The sequence below is a fragment of the Tachypleus tridentatus genome, chromosome 12, assembly GCF_004210375.1.
Source record: "Tachypleus tridentatus isolate NWPU-2018 chromosome 12, ASM421037v1, whole genome shotgun sequence".
Taxonomy (NCBI): Eukaryota; Metazoa; Arthropoda; class Merostomata; order Xiphosura; family Limulidae; genus Tachypleus; species Tachypleus tridentatus.
In genome coordinates, this window is record NC_134836.1 from 32,122,072 (window position 1) to 32,141,595 (window position 19,524).

The 19,524-nt window shown below is 31.7% G+C and overlaps 1 protein-coding gene across 6 annotated transcripts in view; it reads left to right on the forward strand.

The window, feature by feature from the left end:
- Positions 1 to 3,753: 3,753 nt before the first annotated feature.
- Vps15 (vacuolar protein sorting 15) overlaps positions 3,754 to 19,524 on the forward strand; it is a 199,496-nt gene continuing 183,725 nt past the window's right edge. For 2 of the 6 annotated variants that reach the window (XM_076473726.1, XM_076473729.1), the window contains exons 1-6: positions 3,754 to 4,045; positions 6,476 to 6,571; positions 9,156 to 9,200; positions 14,430 to 14,509; positions 14,910 to 14,965; positions 18,889 to 19,038. In XM_076473726.1, the coding sequence (XP_076329841.1) occupies positions 6,480 to 6,571; positions 9,156 to 9,200; positions 14,430 to 14,509; positions 14,910 to 14,965; positions 18,889 to 19,038 (423 nt within the window). In that variant the 5' untranslated portion in view covers positions 3,754 to 4,045; positions 6,476 to 6,479. Of the gene's footprint in view, positions 4,182 to 6,475; positions 6,572 to 7,141; positions 7,167 to 9,155; positions 9,201 to 14,429; positions 14,510 to 14,909; positions 14,966 to 18,888; positions 19,039 to 19,524 lie in introns of those variants that run through there. The other 4 variants (XM_076473730.1, XM_076473727.1, XM_076473728.1 and 1 more) reach the window with 4 other exon arrangements.

Sequence of the window (19,524 nt, forward strand, 5' to 3'; positions counted from 1 at the left end):
GCAGTGTAAGACTAGAGGGAAGGCAGCTAGTCATCACCACCCACCGCCAACTCTTGGGCTACTCTTTACCAACGAATAGTGGGATTGACCGTCACATTATACACCCCCACGGCTGGGAGGGCGAGCATGTTTAGCGCGACGCGGGCGCGAACCCGCGACCCTCGGATTACGAGTCGCACGCCTTACGCGCTAGGCCATGCCGGGCCCAAAGTCACCTCTGATATATATACTTAGATTATTCACTTTATAAAGTAACTAAAACTCAGAAAACAACTCATTTTACATCATTGTAACTACATATGGCATGAAGTAAAGAGGTCTGATGGTGTATAAAACTGGATGGAGCTAATCTGGTATGTTCTATCCATGTACACTGGGATGATAATGACTTTTCTGAGGTAGCCATAATCCAAGATAGTTTACTTCTTTCATTGTAAATGTATAGTATTTAATATTGCCATTTATGTTTACTTGTAATATTATTGTACTTATTCTGAATTTACATTTTGTTTCATAAATATGCATGTTTCATATGTAACGATGTCGAGAAAGCCATTAATATAGTTTCGTTCTGATTAGGCCCGGCATGGCCAGGTGGGTTACGGCGTTCGACTCGTAATCTGAGGGTTGCGGGTTTGAATCCTTGTCGAACCAAACATGCTCGTCCTTTCAGCCGTGGGGTGTCATAATGTGACGGTTAATCCCACTATTCGTTGGTAAAAGAATAACTCAAGAATTGGCGGTGGGTGGTGATGATTAACTGCCTTTCCTCTAGTCTTACACAGCTAAATTAGTGACAGCAATTAGGGATGTTGCAACTTCTGTGCACATATAGTAGTTTCCTATCATGAATTGTGATGATATCTGAGACTAGCCTAACCTCACATTTATGTTTCTTCATGAAGTTTGTTCCTAATATTTACTCATATTTGATATCAATTATGCACAAAACAAGTTGTAGATAAACTTTCAACAGTAAAGGTAACTTACAACTTTCATTTTGCTGGAACTTTATTTTCACTTCCGGTTTGTACCAAGCACTCTTTTCTTCTTCACTTTTGGATGCACAAAACAATCTGGTATTCCTATAACTTCTAAGTGGTGTCTTTAACATAGTACAATTACTCTCATTGATACTTTCATTGTTACAAGTTTGGTGGATCCAAGCCAACCCGTAAGTTACCTCTTTCTTTGTGAACCTGACGATGACCGAAGAAGGTCGAAACGTTGTTCGCTCTTCTATGTAAAATATTTTCTCAACCCAAACGAGCCGTTTTTGCATATATATTTCTCTACAAGTGGGTTTTCTCGACATCACTGATTAATGAATTTAAGTTCCATTGCCAATTCAAGAGCTTTATTTAAAGATGCACAATTACTTTGGTTCTGACTAATTTGCATATCTTTTTATATTATGGCATCTATAAATTGTTCATGTAACCAAAACTGGTTCATTTCGTGAGGAACATTCAGGAAAAACAGTTGGGGATTTCTAAATCTTCTGAAAATTTGGCTAAAGTCCCTTTTTTCGCCATACCCGATTGTGGAACATTGCTGTGGATATTTATGTTTGGTGTGTTATATGAGACATGCTAGAAAGGCTGGTAGTAAAGCTTCTTAGTATTTAAGGCCCCTAGCATGAAAATGACTTAACATTGCCAATGCTAGTATATTTAAATGGCCAGGAAGATGAATAGCACGTTGTTAATATTTACACCTGTTCACTCTGGAAAGTAACGTCAACTGAACTTTGCATGCGTCTAATGGTATCTATCAATCATAGTTTTTTTTATTAGTTAATGTAGAATTGGCTAAATGAATTACAAAAGTTTGAATTTGGTGTTGACATAAGTGGAGTAGTTCAGAAAGATCTTTTAGTTACAAATAGCACAGCAGTAGTTGTAATAAGTGTAAACGAAATAGATTCTCGTATTACATATTTGGTAGGATATAGTGCTTTAAGTTGGACTTATTGTCTTCATAATTTGTTTTAAAATGTTTTATTATATCATTGATGGTCTTTTCTATCAAACAATGCTGTGGTCTGAACCTTATTTATGTCTTTTTGTGCTTTGCTTTTGCCTTTATTAACGTCCTTTTGTATTCATTGAAATTTGTTGAATGATCCTTCAATTAGATTTACACTTCAATCTTCTTTAAATAGTAATCTCTCTTTTAACTTCATCCTTAAATTCCTGATATATTTTTTCTAATTTCCGTTTTTTTCTTCTTATTTTTATTTCTTTCTCTTCTTCTAATTTGTTTCTTAGTTTCATATTATTAAAAAAAAGAAAGATTCTATACTGAAAAACGGCTGGTATGGGTAGAGAAAGCACCAGAGGAGCGAACGACGTTTCAAATTTCTTTGGTCATTGTCAGGTTCACAAAGGTTCTTCGATAACCGAAGAAGGTCGAAACGTTGTTCGCTCCTTTAGTACCTTCTCTACCCATACCAGCCGTTTTTAAATATATAACTTTCTCTACAAGTGGGTTTCTCGTCATCACGGAAAGAAAAATTCTGCCTCACTCTTCTTGCTACTCCTTAAGATTTGTACCTTGTTTCTCTAGATTTCTGTCTTTCTCTTCATGACCTTATTTTAATAATTTTGTCATCTTTATTAATGTTTTACTCCCACTCTTTCATGTCATTGTCATCATCTTCAACTTAGGAATAGCTTTCCCCAAAATTTCATTTTTAAACGTATTTATCATTTAATATTCTCCTTAACATTGCTAGAAAAGCTGATGCCAAAAACTTTAAGGAATTTCTAGGTTCATGTTATCAAACTTTTTACATTCACCTTCTAACTATCATCTGAATTACTACATTTAAAACATAACTTGTAATAGTACAGTAGATATGACGGACATAGTGTAGTTGATATACTACTGCCAACTCTTCGTAATGAAACTACCCTAAGGTACTGAATAAAGAATATTGTGTTTAAAACATAATAACTCTTACACTAATGTCTTACGTTTTTGACACGAATAATTTCCACCCAGTGACACGGCGGTATGTCTGTGGACTCCCATCGGTAAAAAACGGGTTTCGATACTCGTAGTAGGCAAAACACAGATAACCCGTCGTGTAGCTTTGTACTTAATTTTAAACAAACAAGAATAATTAATTATTATAATATTTTTCGAGTTTAGAAAAGACGTTCACACATCAACAATATTGACGTACTCTTTGTCTCTTAACGAGAAATAACTTGGAACTCCTACTTTTTCTTTAAATGCTTTAATAATACAAAAGTAGTTAATAACACCGCCTGGCATGGCCAAGCGCGTAAGGCGTGCGACTCGTAATCCGAGGGTCGCGGGTTCGTGCCCGCGTCGCGCTAAACATGCTCGCCCTCCCAGCCGTGGGGGTGTATAATGTGACGGTCAATCCCACTATTCGTTGGGAAAAGAGTAGCCCAAGAGTTGGCGGTGGGTGGTGATGACTAGCTGCCTTCCCTCTAGTCTTACACTGCAAAATTAAGGACGGCTAGCACAGATAGCCCTCGAGTAGCTTTGTGCGAAATTCCAAAACAAACAAACAAAGTTAATAACAAATGCGAATTCCTTATTTTTTTTTTTAAACTAGTGTTTTTTAAGTGCAACGTTACACAATAAACATTTATCCCATGTGGGAAATCGAACCTCAGAGTTTTAGATATACCATCTCTAGGTGTACATGGAATATTATCATCATAAATTTTATTATATAACTGAAATATATTATAATATTTGTATCACAAAACTCCCGAGAAAGCGTTAAGACGAAATATAAAGTTATAATTAAAATAATATTCTGGAAACAGAGGTCGCGTTTTATTCATTTTATGAGTTTGTTTATTGTAGTTTTATTTATTTAACGTATTCTAACTTTGTATTATATAGAATGATCGTTATTTTGTGTATTATGCGGACGTTTTGAGATTACAACACCGGGAAAAGATATATTCTTATGCATAATTAAATATATTTCTGATGCAAAGGCGGTATTGACTGTGAATAGTAAGAGTTAGGACTGCAGAGTAAGGAACTTTGGAAGGGGGTAAGTTGTTTGTCTGACTGTGGTAGGTTATGTTAAACTTTATTGCAGGTAATTTAAATCAATAATACTAGTATTAATAGCAGTAGTATTAGTATCACCAACTGATGAAAACAACTTTTCTGGGAAAATTATAAAGGTAATTAGGAAATATAACTAACATCAGATATCAAAAACTAATATTTGATTTCAAATTCAAAGAGTATGAAATGAACAATTACTTAACTAGTCTAAACTAAGACACACGTCGAAGTATTAATATTCTTGCTAGTCGCTACTATAATACTTATAGTATATTTAGAGGAAAGAGTAGCTAGTACTGCCCCCTGCTGGTACAGCAGTATGTCTCCGGATTTCCAACGCTAAAATCTGGGGTTCGATTCCTCTCAGTGGGCTCAGCAGATAGCCCACTGTGGCTTTGCTATAAGAAAATACACAGCTAGTACTGTTGTCTGTAGAGTACTAGTAGTACTAAGATTAATCATTGATACTTCAAAGTAACCAAGTAATAATGTGTGTATAATATAAGAAAATTGTAATCTAACTCATATAAACTTCAGAAAATTGTAGCTCTATAGTTTTGAAAACTTGGAATGTGATTAATTATAAGATTTTTGTTTACTGTAGTTTTGCCGTGTTTTTGATCTATTCTTTACCATTGTTTGGATGATAGCAGCTTATTGTAGGGCCTTACTTTCCAGAAGGCCTTTGATAAGATGATTTACTAGAGATAATAACTTGGATGCTTATGGAACTGGTAGAAAACCTTTAAAAGGATATAGAAAATTAGCTGTGTTTTTGTTTGTTTTTTTAACCAGTTATATTGAAATTTTGGGAATGTTTAATACTGTTGAGAATGCTTCTTTTAAACTAAATAACTTGAATGTTATTGAAAGGGTTACAGCATTCTGAAAAAGTAAACTACTACTAGAATGTTATCTAGTTTATATCATCAAATGAGAGGCATGAATTTAGGCATGCTTTACCTGGACCACAAAAAAAAAGGATCAGATGATTTAGGTTTTGATATTTGTTTTTAATTTGTACAATCTTTTTATTAGCTGTGTCTTTGATGAGCAGAATGAATATGTTGGAAATACATACTCAAATATTAAGTGCAATAACTGAAGCTTTAGAATGCCAACTAACATAAAACATACAGACAATGTAAGAAAAAAATTAAACCCACCTTTAGTTTTAAGAAAGTCATTATTGATGGAAACCCATTCTACAAATCAGTCACCCTGTTAGAAAATAAAATTCATAGCTATAGCCTGGTGTGTTTTTTCCAAATCCTAAATTTATGTCTACTAATCTCTTCATCTTTGGAAATTAGCACAAAAAAATTAGAGGTTTTTATCATGTCAACTTTTTAATAGTTTCATAAATTTTATTCTTTAATAAAGTAACATGTACCTTGTACTTTTTCTTAAGGAGAAAATAAGTTACAAGGTCTTAACCCCTCCTTATAAGATATATCTATCATCCCAACAAACATCCTAGTACTGAAGTAGGCTTTGAAACATTTCCAGTATGTCACTGTTTCTTAGATAAGAACAGATATTTAGTTTAAACAGTACTCCAAGTGAGGTCTGAGTAAGGATTTGTTTATAGATAAGTACATATTTTTAACTTGTAATCAACATATCTATTTATAAATACTTTCAAGATTTTGATAGCTTAACTGCTTGCAACAGAGTGCTACTTTGATGATTTGAGTGTCTTGCCACTATTGTATTAAGATCCTTTTCTTCAGTTTTACTACTGACTTGATTCACATCCACACTAACTCTATGGTTCAAATTATGATAATCCAAACCATTATCTCTATTTCTTATAATAAAGATCATTTGCTAAATATTTGTTCAACTTTTTAATTGCTCCAAATCATTATGTAACACTTCATTATCTTCAATATGGTTGATATACCCAAGAACTGGTAAGCTTTAACTAATTTTGCTCCTGTCAGTATTATTAACATATTGCAAAATGAAAAACATTATTTTCAAATGAATATTTAGGATGTACATGTACTTTAGCTTAGTGGAAGGTAATGTAAATTATAATAAGGTATTAAAATTTCAGTAATATTTGTGTTACTTTATCTTCTGGATACATCAACTTTTTATTAATTTTTTACGCTTTGTGGATTTTAGTGTTAACAATTGTTTTAAAAAGTGTCAACTAAAATTCATAAAACAACTGTGAATATTTTGAGAGTGAAATATCAGAGTTTCAGTGATAGTAGTGAAATATGTATCATTTTATGTGTTTATATTTTGTTTTTTTAAAAACAAGGCCAGTGCATTGTATCAACAAGACCATTGGCTTAAAGCTACAACTTCTTCAAGTTTATAACAAATGAAGGGGAGAAGGGCATACTAACTTGTAAGATATATTTGTACTTATTTTTTTAATTGGCAAATACAATAGAGACATGGGGAATCAGCTAGCTGGAATTGCTCCATCACAGATCTTTCCAGTAGAACATTATTTAACAGACCTGCCAGATATTCATTATGATTGCAAGTAAGTATTGTTTATAAACTTATTTTTACAGTAAGTCTTTGGTTTATTGTTTTTTCTACTGTATATTAAGATTGATATTTAAAACTACATGTAATGTTTGGCTTTTTAATTATTATAAGTTTGGTTTCTAGAATCACATAGATATATTTATTCTTAATTTCCAGTTTGTGAGTTGATGAGATCAAATATGAAGGGAATCGTGTGGTATACAAGAGAGGTTTATGACTTTTGATGTTGAATTTAGCTTAAAAAATGCTTTGATAAAGGGCTTGATCCATTAACCTCAGAAAAACCACACTGCTACCAAAAGAACTTGCGATAAAGGGCTTGATCCATTAACCTCAGAAAAACCACACTGCTACCAAAAGAACTTGCTTCTCAGTAATGTTTTACTTTGTATGTACAAAGTTTAAGGGGTTAACTTTTTTTTCCTCATACACAAAATGTACAAAGTTTTTATATTGTCATATCATGACTGATCAAATAGAGAACATTTATAAATATTAAATTTTTACAGTAACATGTAAGATGAATCCTTTTTGACCATCTGTATTTAAAGAGTTTGAAAAATCACAGAGAAAAGGGTTTTATAAAGGTAAAGAACCATAACTTTTATTGCATAAATATACAGCCACTATCATGTTTTTCAAGAAAGTGTGGGTTTTGTTCCTGTTTAGCATAGAAACTAGTGTGAATTCAGCCATACTGTTGAACAGTTTAGATTGTATATATTGTACAGTGTTAAAATGTACTGAAATACTTTGTTTGAAAACACCCTACCAGTTACATTTCTTTAACTCACAATGTTTATATGTATTTTAGTGTATCTTTAGTTTACTTATCCACTTTTAATTTGATACCTTTTGCCTACAGTATGTATTTTCTCATAGAAAAGTTTTCTATTTTGACTTACAGGTATTATCATTAAGGTTATTTATCATAAATTCACTACAACTCACCATTAATATACATGTTGTAGAGAATTGTTAAAAGTTGCAGACTTAAAGTTACAAAGCTTGTAGCTGAGAAATTTGTTTACTAAACTTGATTAAAATGAATTTTAATGTGTGTGAAAGTTATATTCCCCCAAAAGGCTGTGATATATATAAACAGGTTCAAGTTGATTAGGTATCTTAAACAGACAAATCTTCATTTTCCATCATTTTTTCTATGTATTTGTATGTTAAAAACATGACTTTCAATTCAGAGTTGCTGTATAAACAGAAGTACTGTCAAAATTATAAAGAAATAAAAGTTGTTCAGTATGCAGATAATAAAAACAACATTGCAGATAATTCAATATATCCTTTAATTTATGAATTGTTTAAATTGGTTCACTCAGGCTTTAATTAGTATATTTAATATATAGATAAGTTTGTTGTAAGTTATATGGCTAATTTAATTATATTACTGTAGAAGTGTTAGCCATCTAAGTAGAGTCTTCATTGAGCACTTAAGTGGTAAACAATACTTGACTTATTCCTTAATGGCATAATTTAAGACAGTTGCAACTAAGCAACAGAACATACATTTGCCATTAGTTTGGTGTTTGTATTAACAGTAATTCTTCCAAATGAGTATCTGCCAGCACAATAGCTTGTTTGATAATAGGTGTGTTTGTAGTAATAGTTTGAATTTTTATGTTTGTTAGGTGAGCATAATTAGATTTTTGATTTACTGTTTGAAAACCAGTAGTAACTGTGATGGTTTTATTTATTTTTGGTTTTTACTTGTTTACATTTTTGTGCAATATATGTATGTAACAGAATTAGTTGTTAATAGAAATATTAGTACAACTAGCTTGAACCACAAGTTACTGGTTAGTTTAGGGTATTTTTGGGTTTTAAAATGTATCAAAAAAACAATCTGTATAAGCATAATTCACTTTATGTATAGGTTATAGATTTGTATTTCACACTTGTGCTTTGATATTTACAAATAATATATATATGATTTAAAAGTATGTTTATATATTTTAGGTTAACTTTGTGTAATATGTTTTTGTTATGCAAATTTTGTCTCATTCATTGGTATTGAACATTTATTTTGACACTTGTTGAGTTGGTTTAATATACCTTGATTATTGATAAGGACAGTTGAAAATATCTTGATGATTGTTAAATACAGCTAAAAATATCCTAGTGAATGAATAGGTTAGATGAAAATAACTTGGTACTTTATAAGGACAATTGGAAATAACCTGACACTTTATGAAGAGAGTTTGAAAATACACCGATTATTAACAAGTTAAAATTATCTAAAAGTTGTTAAAGATAGCTGCAAATATCCTAATGATTGGTTAGGTTAAATGAAAACAATCTGATATATGATAGAACATTTGAAAATATCCTGATACTTGATAAGGACTAGTTCAAAATACCCAGATTCTTGGAAAGGACAGATGAAAAGCACTCTGATTATTATTAAGAACAATTCAAAATATTCTGATAAGTGATAGGGAATATATTAATTAGTTTTTTGTATTAAATATTTAACTTAGAATTAGCATGGAAGGACATTTCTTTTGACATGAACCCTACATGTGAAATGACATTCAAAAACTGAAATACATCTTCTTGTTCAGTTTAGGCAGTACAAGGTTCTTCAAAGTTGCTCGAGCAAGACACAAGTGAGTACTTGTTTTCTTATTAAGCTTTTACCACAAATGTTAGAAAATGGATGTTTCTCAAAATTATTGTATGTGGATAAGCTAAATAAATACTACATCTATATCTTATTAGCAAGTTTTAACTGGATTGAATGATGATAATAAGCTTAATATTCAAAATACAACCTATCTTACTTTATTATCTAATGCAATTTTCTATATAAATTCCTGCACACTCCACAAGACTTGATAAAAGCTCCCATTCCTACACCAATCAATGAGTATTGTATTAGTCTATTTTGTAGTCACTATTTAACTACAGCCCTGCCTTGGTAAGAGGAGGACACGTCCTTGGTGCACAATAATCCTCATGAGCACTGTTTCATTCTCTCTCCTTGTTATGACCATTGTACATGATTGCAGGTTATCATTGGTTGCTTAGCTGTATAAAATTTTGCATGGGGAGAATGTGAAATGGAATAATTCTTTTTCACACACACACACACACACACACACACACACACATATATGTATATATATTTGAAATAAACAAAATATCATAAAGTACTATATTGATACTACAGAATTCCACTCGAATTGATCATGTTTAGTAAGCTGCATTTGGGTATAACAAAATATGAAATTTTAAGTAGACTAAGACTGAATTTACCAGCTTGAAGTTTTATGTTGAAAGAACAATGTTGTAATACTTGAGAATGGATGAGAAAGCCACTAGGAGAACATTTTAAACTTTTAGTTGGTTATTCATGTGTTATAGAAGTAAGCATATATCAGAGACAATTCCCAAAATCCCAAAATATAGAATGAGGTAAGAAGGGACACTGTGTTTGATTCAGTACATGAGCAATATTTCAGCAAATAGAAAAGAATGTAGGTCCTTATTTTATATCAGTAATTTGATAATTCATATGAAACTATAGACCTTTTGACATTAGAAATATTTAATTTGAACCAGGGCTGCATTGAATATACCATGTGACGCACAGAAATCAATGTTTAGGAATGTTTTTTGATAATTACTTTTAAATAAAGAAGTTAAATTATATATTATACTACAATTTCAATTATAATCTACAGTTTGATACCAAACTGATTGACATAAATTTATAAAATAGTTGTTCAGTTGTGAGTCAACAAATGTAATGACATGGTCTATGATCATGTGGAGAGGGTTAACTGGATTATGCTTTCAGATTTCTATGTTCCTGACGTATCCAAAAGTTTTTTAACACTTCTACAGGAGTCATCCAGTACTGTAATGGCAATTGGTGATGATGACCATCAGTGATATTACTGTTATTATTTGTTTTTTTCTGTTCTGATCTCAAATCCAGGATTTCCAAACTCTTGCTTCTGTTACTTGAACTGAACCTGCCTCTTGTAATTTTCACAACTTTTGTTTCCACACCCACTTTTGCTTTGTGTTCCTTCTTCCTAATGTGGATTAGGTAATGTCACTTTTGTCCTTCATTGCTTAAATAACAAAAGTACAAAGATGTGATGTGGTCAGTCAAAATGACTGAGTCTGTGTTGAGATAGTTAACCAGATCTACCAAAGGAATGAATACACTGACAGTTGAAGCATGATATAGTGGTTTAAAAACATCACCTGTTTATGCTCTGCCAAAGTCTTATCCATAGTTAATGTTTAATATGAGTGCTACATAGTTAGATGAGATTAAAAAGATTCAAAATAGTGGTTTAAGAATTGACACTGAATGTGTTTCATCTACCACCATTAAAACCCAATTACATTTCACAGGCCTCATCAGCATTGCAGTATAATAAGTACTGGAAAGCAACTTTCTTTACTAGGGCTTTGCATTGTAAAGAACATATATTCTATAGCAAGCTGCTGTGTTTTATCAGTTGAGATAAGTTAGTGCCACAGTGAACCTTAGCATGGTGTGATAGAATTGTGAAATGGCATAGGAATGGTTATCAGTCCTGTTAAAGCCACAACTATGCTTTACACACTCATCATATCTGTTGATGAGGACAAACTATAATAATCCTTTTTTAGACACTACTGTGTTTCTGTAAGAAATGTGGAAGTACCTTTGGGTAATCTTTGACGGACAAGCTATCAATGACATCAGTGGACTAAAAGTTGTGCAGGAAATACATCTGAAGAACATCAGCTGTTTATGTGCTACAGTTGATCAGTATTGAGTGCTGTTTAGTGAGTTAGATTGAAAAGAAACAAAATACATGTTAAGTGGTAGCAAGATGTGCATCCAAACCTTGCTTATTTAAGCAAAATTACAGTTCTTCAACAGCTCCAGTAGTCAAATTTCTACATTAGGGCATTACTGTGTAAATATGATGCATTCCATAATCAAACCACTGCCCTATTTAATTGGGAGAATTTAGCACCACAATAATATTACAGACACAAGCCAAAGAGAGGATTGTATGAAAGGTTTCCTATGAAATAATTGTGTGGGCATTGCTATACAGCTACCACTGTAATAATTAATTTTTACTAATTTCAGAATTCCTCATGCATCTTGGATCTATAGAGATATGGTATATGATGAAACAGAAAAGCTTGTCTGAACTTATTTAAAAGACAATGATGGATAATCATCTGTCATTGTAGTCTCAGAATGTTTTTATACTTAAGATAGTAAAGGTTGGCATTCATTGTCTTATGGAGTAATAACATTTTGTGTAAACCTGGTGAAGCATTCAAGTTACTTAAAAACACTACAAGGATGAATCTGGAGGCCATAAAGCAATCGCTTTGGACTGCTGAAAGACACAAACAACAAAGAGATAGTTTCATCACTATAATGGTTGATATTACCTCACAGGCAGTAGTGCAATAAAATTCAGTGTTTTTTTTTTTTCCAATTATGGATGTAGAAACCAAATTAGCTGCATGGTAAGACCATTACCTGGATGTATATGCTTGGTGATGCAAGGGATATGACTAAATGAAGTAGCTGAGAAGCTGCTTTGAAAAGCTACCCTTTTATGAAATTCAGTGTAACTCCATTGGTAGATTATTGGCTCCTTCTGCACCAGTAAAGTACCAGCTGCAACTATTTATGTTCTTCTTTGACATTCAGAGGGAATGAGTATTGATAACAAAGTACCATATGATGTATCTAGGAAGAGGTGGGAAATTAATGAGACAGTGCACAGAATGCTACTGATAACATCAGTTAATAAACTTTCTTCTATCTTCAGCAAGGCAGCTAATTTCCAGAGGAAAGATCAGCATCTTTGGGCACAACTCCTGAGATGGTCGTTTAGTGTTTAACACACTAATTAATGAAATATGTTGTTTTTGTTCAATTACTCAAGTCTGTATGCTAAATTGTGGTATCTTTGTTGTGACCAGTTGGATTTTATATCATCAGAAATGTTAACAAATTTAATGACTATCCAATCATCAGTGTCATAAGTGTAAATGAGGAATAGCAATGACTCCAGTATAGATCCCTGAGCTATATCACTTGTTACACGAGCTTATTTAGCCTGAATTTCATACCTCATTAATAACAACTGTTTTTTGTTTTTTTTTATCCCACCAGCCAACCATTTTTTCATTTAATTAGCTGATCCACTACTTCAGTGAGGTAAGATTTTTCTACCAATCTTTTTTTGCAGCAGTTCAACAAAAGTGTTTTGAAAATTCAAATAACTCACTCCATATCTTCAATGAACTAAGAGGTGACTTTCATTGTAAAAGTTAGTGAGACAGAATCATCTTTTTATATTGCCATGTTGGTTTTTAAGAAAACTTTTATTTTCATTAGATAATCCAACATATCTTTTATAAAATTTTTTAAAGCTTTCTCAATCACCAAAGTATCACTAACTGGCTTAAACTTCTCTGAACATTTTTTTTTCTCCTTTTCAAAATGTGAAATAATATAAGTCATTATTTGTTCTCTCTTCTGCTATTTGGCTCTTGTCCAATGACCTACTAAAATTAAGGTAATGCAGATACCAGGATAATAACTAAGCCTGAGCTTGAAATTAGATTGAATAAGTGTTTAGTCCATGACTTTCAGTGTTCATTGTCATTGTGCTGCCAGTTGATAATTTAGGTGTAATTATGAAGGAAAGAGATCTATTATGAACAGTAATCAAAATTATAAAAAAAAAACTTCTTTTTGTAATGACAACTTTTATGGGAAAACAGCTTATGGTTGTAAAGTTTAGTGTGTTACTCACAGGTTAGTAGGCATGAGAAATTACTAACAAGAGATTAAGTTTTTTTTTCAGTGTAATGACTTGATTATCACACTTTACAAAAATTTACATACCTGTATTTAGAGTAGTGACTTCTTATGTGGTATTACAAAACTGGTTAACTAAGTCTGCATATGTGATGGACTGTTGTGTTGAAGATATGATTTAATTCACAATGTAAAAAAAAGAGTAAAGTCTCTTTTCTGCTAAACCACACAACATACAAGATGAATTCAAAACAACCATATGACTGTCCACCATTTCAGACATCCTACCCTTTTACGTCAAACGTACCAGTAAAACTTTGTATTAAAGTGAAACATTTCTATTTTTTGAGAAAAAAATCATGTTGATTAAAGTGTTGTAAATATGAAACTAATGAATTTCATATTCTAATTTACAAGTTTATAATTAAGTCACGCATGTTTGTATAACAGATTTTACATAGATTAACCTATCATTGATAAACAGACTACTGAAGTTACAGAAAAATACTTATTTAAGGTCATTATAACAGTTTTGTTTAGCAGCAGGGTTTTACCTTTTGTATACATCAATCAGCTAATGGAAAATGTTTCTTATTACTGACTCTGAATACAGTTAAGTCTTTTGCGTTCCAAATGTTCCATTATTGGACACAGCTGCATCAGAAATTAGCAAATGTATAGGTAGAATTGTTCAGTTATTAATGTTTCCCTATGTTGCTTGTGACTGATCAGCATTTTTTGTTCCAGACTGAACACACCAATGCTTTTCTCATGTATTGCATTTGAAGTTTTCTTATTATATATCACTTATCACAATATAAAACACTAAACAAATACTGAGTTTGAGTTTTTGACATCATTACTTGTGTCTGCATATTGTTAACATAACTTCCAGTGGCTTCATAGTATGTCTACAGAGTTGGAATTCTAAAAATTATATTTATTTACTAGTGGTGGGCACAAAACAGCTAGGTCATTGTTAGCATTAAAATAAATGTATATATAAAGTTTCATTTACATTTTTGTTTCTAAACAGGGAAGGCTGGATTGTTGTAAAAGTATTTGCTATCCATGACCCATCTCTTCCATTAAGAACTCATCGAGATCGTCTGGAAGGTGGTATATTTTTTCCCATTTTTCATAAAAAAATGCAACATTTTAAAAACTTGCAGACTATGTTGTAAATACTCAAAGAAGAGTTTTCATTCATTTTATCTAACTAATCATCATAATATAACTTATTAAAGCCTTCCTTACTAATTTAATGTTAGTTTTTTTCAGATATTAGAGTAGTAGTTATATTTAAATTATTTTAAATGTTCTTAAAAATTTCAGTGACAGAATTACAAGAATTATTTGAAGTAGTTTGATGTTAATTGAATATAGCAAGAAAGAAGTTATACTGGCTGCCTTATAAAAACATTCTTCAAAAGCTTTTTTATTTGCAAAGCAAAAAATAAATAAATTGTGAATGTTTTTAATTAATTTATAATACCTTTAATACTTTTTACTATAGAAATTAGAAGCCTTATGACATGCATTCCAAATTGTCTGCCATTTCAAAAATCAATTGTAAGTATGAAATCTTGTAAAGCAAATCATATTTAGTCTAAGGCATATTTGTATATCTTTCCTACAGTTACAAAGTTGAAAAATATTTAAATGTTACAGGTATTTTTGTCAATGACATAATTCTGTTTAAGATCTAAATTGTACTGGTTAAGTCATAATGACATACATCAAGTGGTTAAAGTGCCAGTGTGTTTACTAGTAAGAAGAAATACTGTAAGAAGAAAAAAGTGTTATGAAATACTGGCAAAACAAAAGAAAGATATCTCCACAAAATATCTTATCCACATCTCTTTTACTTTATATCAAAAATACATTTGGCATTAGTATTTCTGCAGTTATAGTGTATGTTTCACTTCTGGTTACTGCCCTTAATGTCCAGAGACACCAGTCTGCCTCCCCTCTCTTAATGTCCCACCAACACCTGTATAATGGTATATCTTACAAAGTATTTTAAACTGCATTCAAGCAAGAAACTTCATTTGAAATCTTTGTAAAGTATTTTCTGATATGGTATCTTACTTCCTGTCACAGAATAGTTTTTCTCAATTGGTATTACCCTATATTAGTGTAAATATTCAACAATTGCCTTCTATCTCCTGCTTCTACATATCCACATGTAAATGATTATGCAGTATCTCTCCATCAATAGGAGCATGACACAACACCTATTGTAACCAGATTTGCACTTAATCATTTCTTGTACTTAATAAAGAAGCTTGTTTTTGCTCTCAAATGTGTTGATTATTTTTTATACTACAAACTTTTTCTTTACTATGCTTTACTTATTTCTTTATCTACAGGACCTTTTTACAAGTGTATTGTGGATCCCACTCTAGGGTGAGTGGTGCCTGACCAAGTATCTTTTTATTTTAAATCTGCATCGTCCATTTCTTGACCATGCTATATTATAACTTTTCTAAATGCAGATGTGATGTACAATTTCATATGCCTCATGATGTTGTTTGTATGTCTCCATTCCATTGTCATTTACCAAAATAATTACTTCAAAGGATTAGAGTATGCTTGCTATAGAGATTGAATGTTCTTTATGAACACTAGTAGTTCTCTCTAGTGGTCATTTGCTTCATAAATATGTTTGTTCAAGACTGTACCAGTCTTAGTATGCCTTAGTATATTCCAGTCATGGACATACATGACTAAAGGAGATGGGGATTGTTGCTCATCTCTTATGCTCCATTACTTTCAAAGTCTTCATAGTGCAGACCTATTTTACAATTTCAGATAATGCCAGTGTTTGGTTGAAGTACACCAGCGTGTTACGACAATATGTGTGTGTGTGTGTGTGTGTGTGTGTGTATTGCAGTTTGGAGATTGTTCAACTAAGCAAGTCCTCACATGTGTTCTGGCAAGTATCCCTCCTCCTACCAGGTTTTAGACTGGTGATATACTTTAGATATGTGGTCCCTCTTCCTACCATCTGATAAATGTCAGTTTCCAGCAGATTTGGTGTTGGTTGTAGCTGGACACAGCACATATATTCACACTTATGTACAGTCAGAGATCCTCCTCCTACCTTGAACAGGAAGAACTATATCCAGTGCAACCAGGTTTTGGACATGAGTTGTCATTCCTCCAGAGTTTCCTTCTTCCTACCATCTGCTGGAGGTTGGTTAATGGTGGATCAGGTTGTTGGTTGGGTTGAAAATGCATGTAAGTGGAAACAGATTTTGCTATGGAAGTTTGTCTTCACTATCAATTCCCATTTTAAAGCAAAGAGGTAGTTGATTCTCTGCTACTGTGGAACTGATGTGCAATTTCAGATGCTGTTAGGTGTTGGATGGATCATACTACTACTATGGTTTGTCTTGCCTTAACAACTCAACATCCATTAATTGGTAAAACATATGGGATTCCTTCAGGTTTTCTGTCTTTTATATTTGCAACACAGTCATAAAAAGAGTGAAGAGTATACCTGGATCAGATGCAGGGAGGTCTTCTGAGGTGTGATACTTTGTTTTTTGGTTCCTCACCTCATGATCTCTCTTTGGGCACTTCCTAATGGGGAATCATTTTTTTCACCAGCCCTTCACTAATTCAGTATGGGATTTTAGCTGTTTTATGAAAAACTGTAAGATATTATATTGGAAGTTATCATTTTCCTAAACTGAAAATGTATTTGCAATAGATATTTACTTTTGCTCACATTTCTCACCCAAGCTCCTCACTTCTAGTGGTATGTGTTGCAGGCAGTTCGACCAATTTTGAAGTGATTAATGAGTGCAAATATGAAGAGAGAACTGGTTATGATAGGGGTTGTGTCACACTCCTGAATGTGTAGAGCAACTGCATAATCATTTACATGTGGATGTGCAGAAGTGGGAGGTGGAAGGCTAATGGCAAGCACTGATAATTTAGTGAGAGGAGGTAAGTATGTATGGGAAATAAATTTTTCATTGTAGGAAAATTTTAATTTTTTGATTGAAACCTGTATTAGCTTAATTAAAGGTAAAGTGGTGTAAAATATTTCACATTTTCTTGGAGAATATTATCACACTTGATACACAAAATGACTTGTACTTTGAGGTTTGAATTGTTTTTTTTTATTTTCAATTATTTCATGTTTTTTTAACTTTGAATAAATGTACATTACATTTGTGTATGTATTTATCTTTTCTAACTTATGTATGAATTGTTTCTTGATATTCAACACTAGAATTGAATAATATATTCATCAAGAATAATGAAAACTGCCCTTCACATATTTCTCTGTTAAACAACCTGTGAAAACATTTTAGATTGATACTGATTTTTGCATAAAATTATGGTTTACATTTAGATTAAAACACAGAGAAACACTTTTAAAGATTTGTTTCATATCTCTCAACCTCAATTAATAAATTAGAAGTGTTTAATTAAAAATTGATATCAAGCTTAATTTGACCCTATGAATACTTTTCATAATATTTGTCACTGTTAAAATATAATAATTGGGTTTTTGTTTAAAGATTCAGTATTTAGTGAGGAAGTTTCAGTTCTTTTTTGGTGCTATCTTCTAGTTAACTTTCACTTATTAATAACAAAATTTTCAAACAGAAACAGTAATACATTATATGTAATTACAAAATTAGCAAAATAAGTTTAATACACAAATTAACAGTAACTGGAAAATATTTCTCTAACAGTTTGCATGTATAAAAGCCACTCTTTTTGCACCACTACCTTTTTTGGTAATATTCATATTGGCTCAGTAGTGTGTATCAAATGGACGTTTTGTGTTCCAATACCAGGCAAATGGGAATTTATTGTAATTTTTTAAAACTTATATATTCATAATATTTAGAGACATATCTTACAACTTTGGGAAAAACAGAATTACATAATAATTTAAACTAGAGATTTTAATTATTTCTCATCATTCAATTATAATGACGATGTCAAAGTGGTTATCTCGCTCAACTGTCACATGGAATCCTCAAATTCATATCTCAGTCAAGTGAGGATTATATGTTAATTTTGAAATTTGTTTTTTAAATGTTTATTATCGTATTTACAGAAAGATCCTTGAATATTGAGGAAAATATGAACACCATGATAGATTATATCAAGGATCATATGGTATTACATATAACCATCAGTGTTTGTCTGTGTTGAACACAAATATCTTTTCTACCTAGTGGATGGCACTAAAGTACATTACATCCAATGTTTTTTATCTTATGCAAGATATTTTTAAAAATTTAGTCAAAAACTTTACAAATATTTTAAACAAAAAGTTATATCTTAGTGAATTTGCTGTCCACCCTAAAGCTCTCTGTGCTTATCATTAGAATTAATAATTGAGCATTTCTAAATTGGAAAAGAATTTTTTTTGTTCTGCAAAGTTTTTTGTTTTTCTTGTAATTTTTATTATTTTTAGTAGTAATGATAAAAAAACAACAACTTAAGAACACTCTATTCTCTAGTTGACTGACAAAGCTGCTATACTTATGCGTCAGTATGTTAAGGACAACTTGTATGATAGAATCAGCACTAGACCTTTTCTTAATAGCATGGAAAAACACTGGATTGCTTTCCAGTTGTTAAATGCTGTGAACAACTGTCACAAACTTGGGGTAAGTTAAAAATAAACCATTACAAATATAGCATAAGATGTTTAATATAAACAAACATTGTAATTGTCATTTTGATTTTAACTAGTGCTAAAGTGGGTATTTTTTTCACCCATGTTTTTATTTGATGACATAAGACAGTGCACAAGGGTAGATATTTTGAGATATAATATTACATTGTAAAGTATTTGTAACAGTGCCTTCTTAACCTTCTTGCTATGAGCTTGGTGATTACACTGACTTTGTGATATCAAAGTGACCATCAGTTTCCAATCTGTAACTTTAGTTGTATGTTTTTGTATCTTTTTAAAATTTGACATGTTTTAGTAAACAGTAAAAATTACATTTCTGGAATAAAATCATGAATAAATACTTGTTAAAAGCAAGTTAGTAAAATAAAGAAAATTAACAACAAATCCAGAATTCCTGCTTTCTTTGAAAAAGGTTACTGCACTGACAACTGTTCAGTTTTTCTTTCTTTTTTATTTT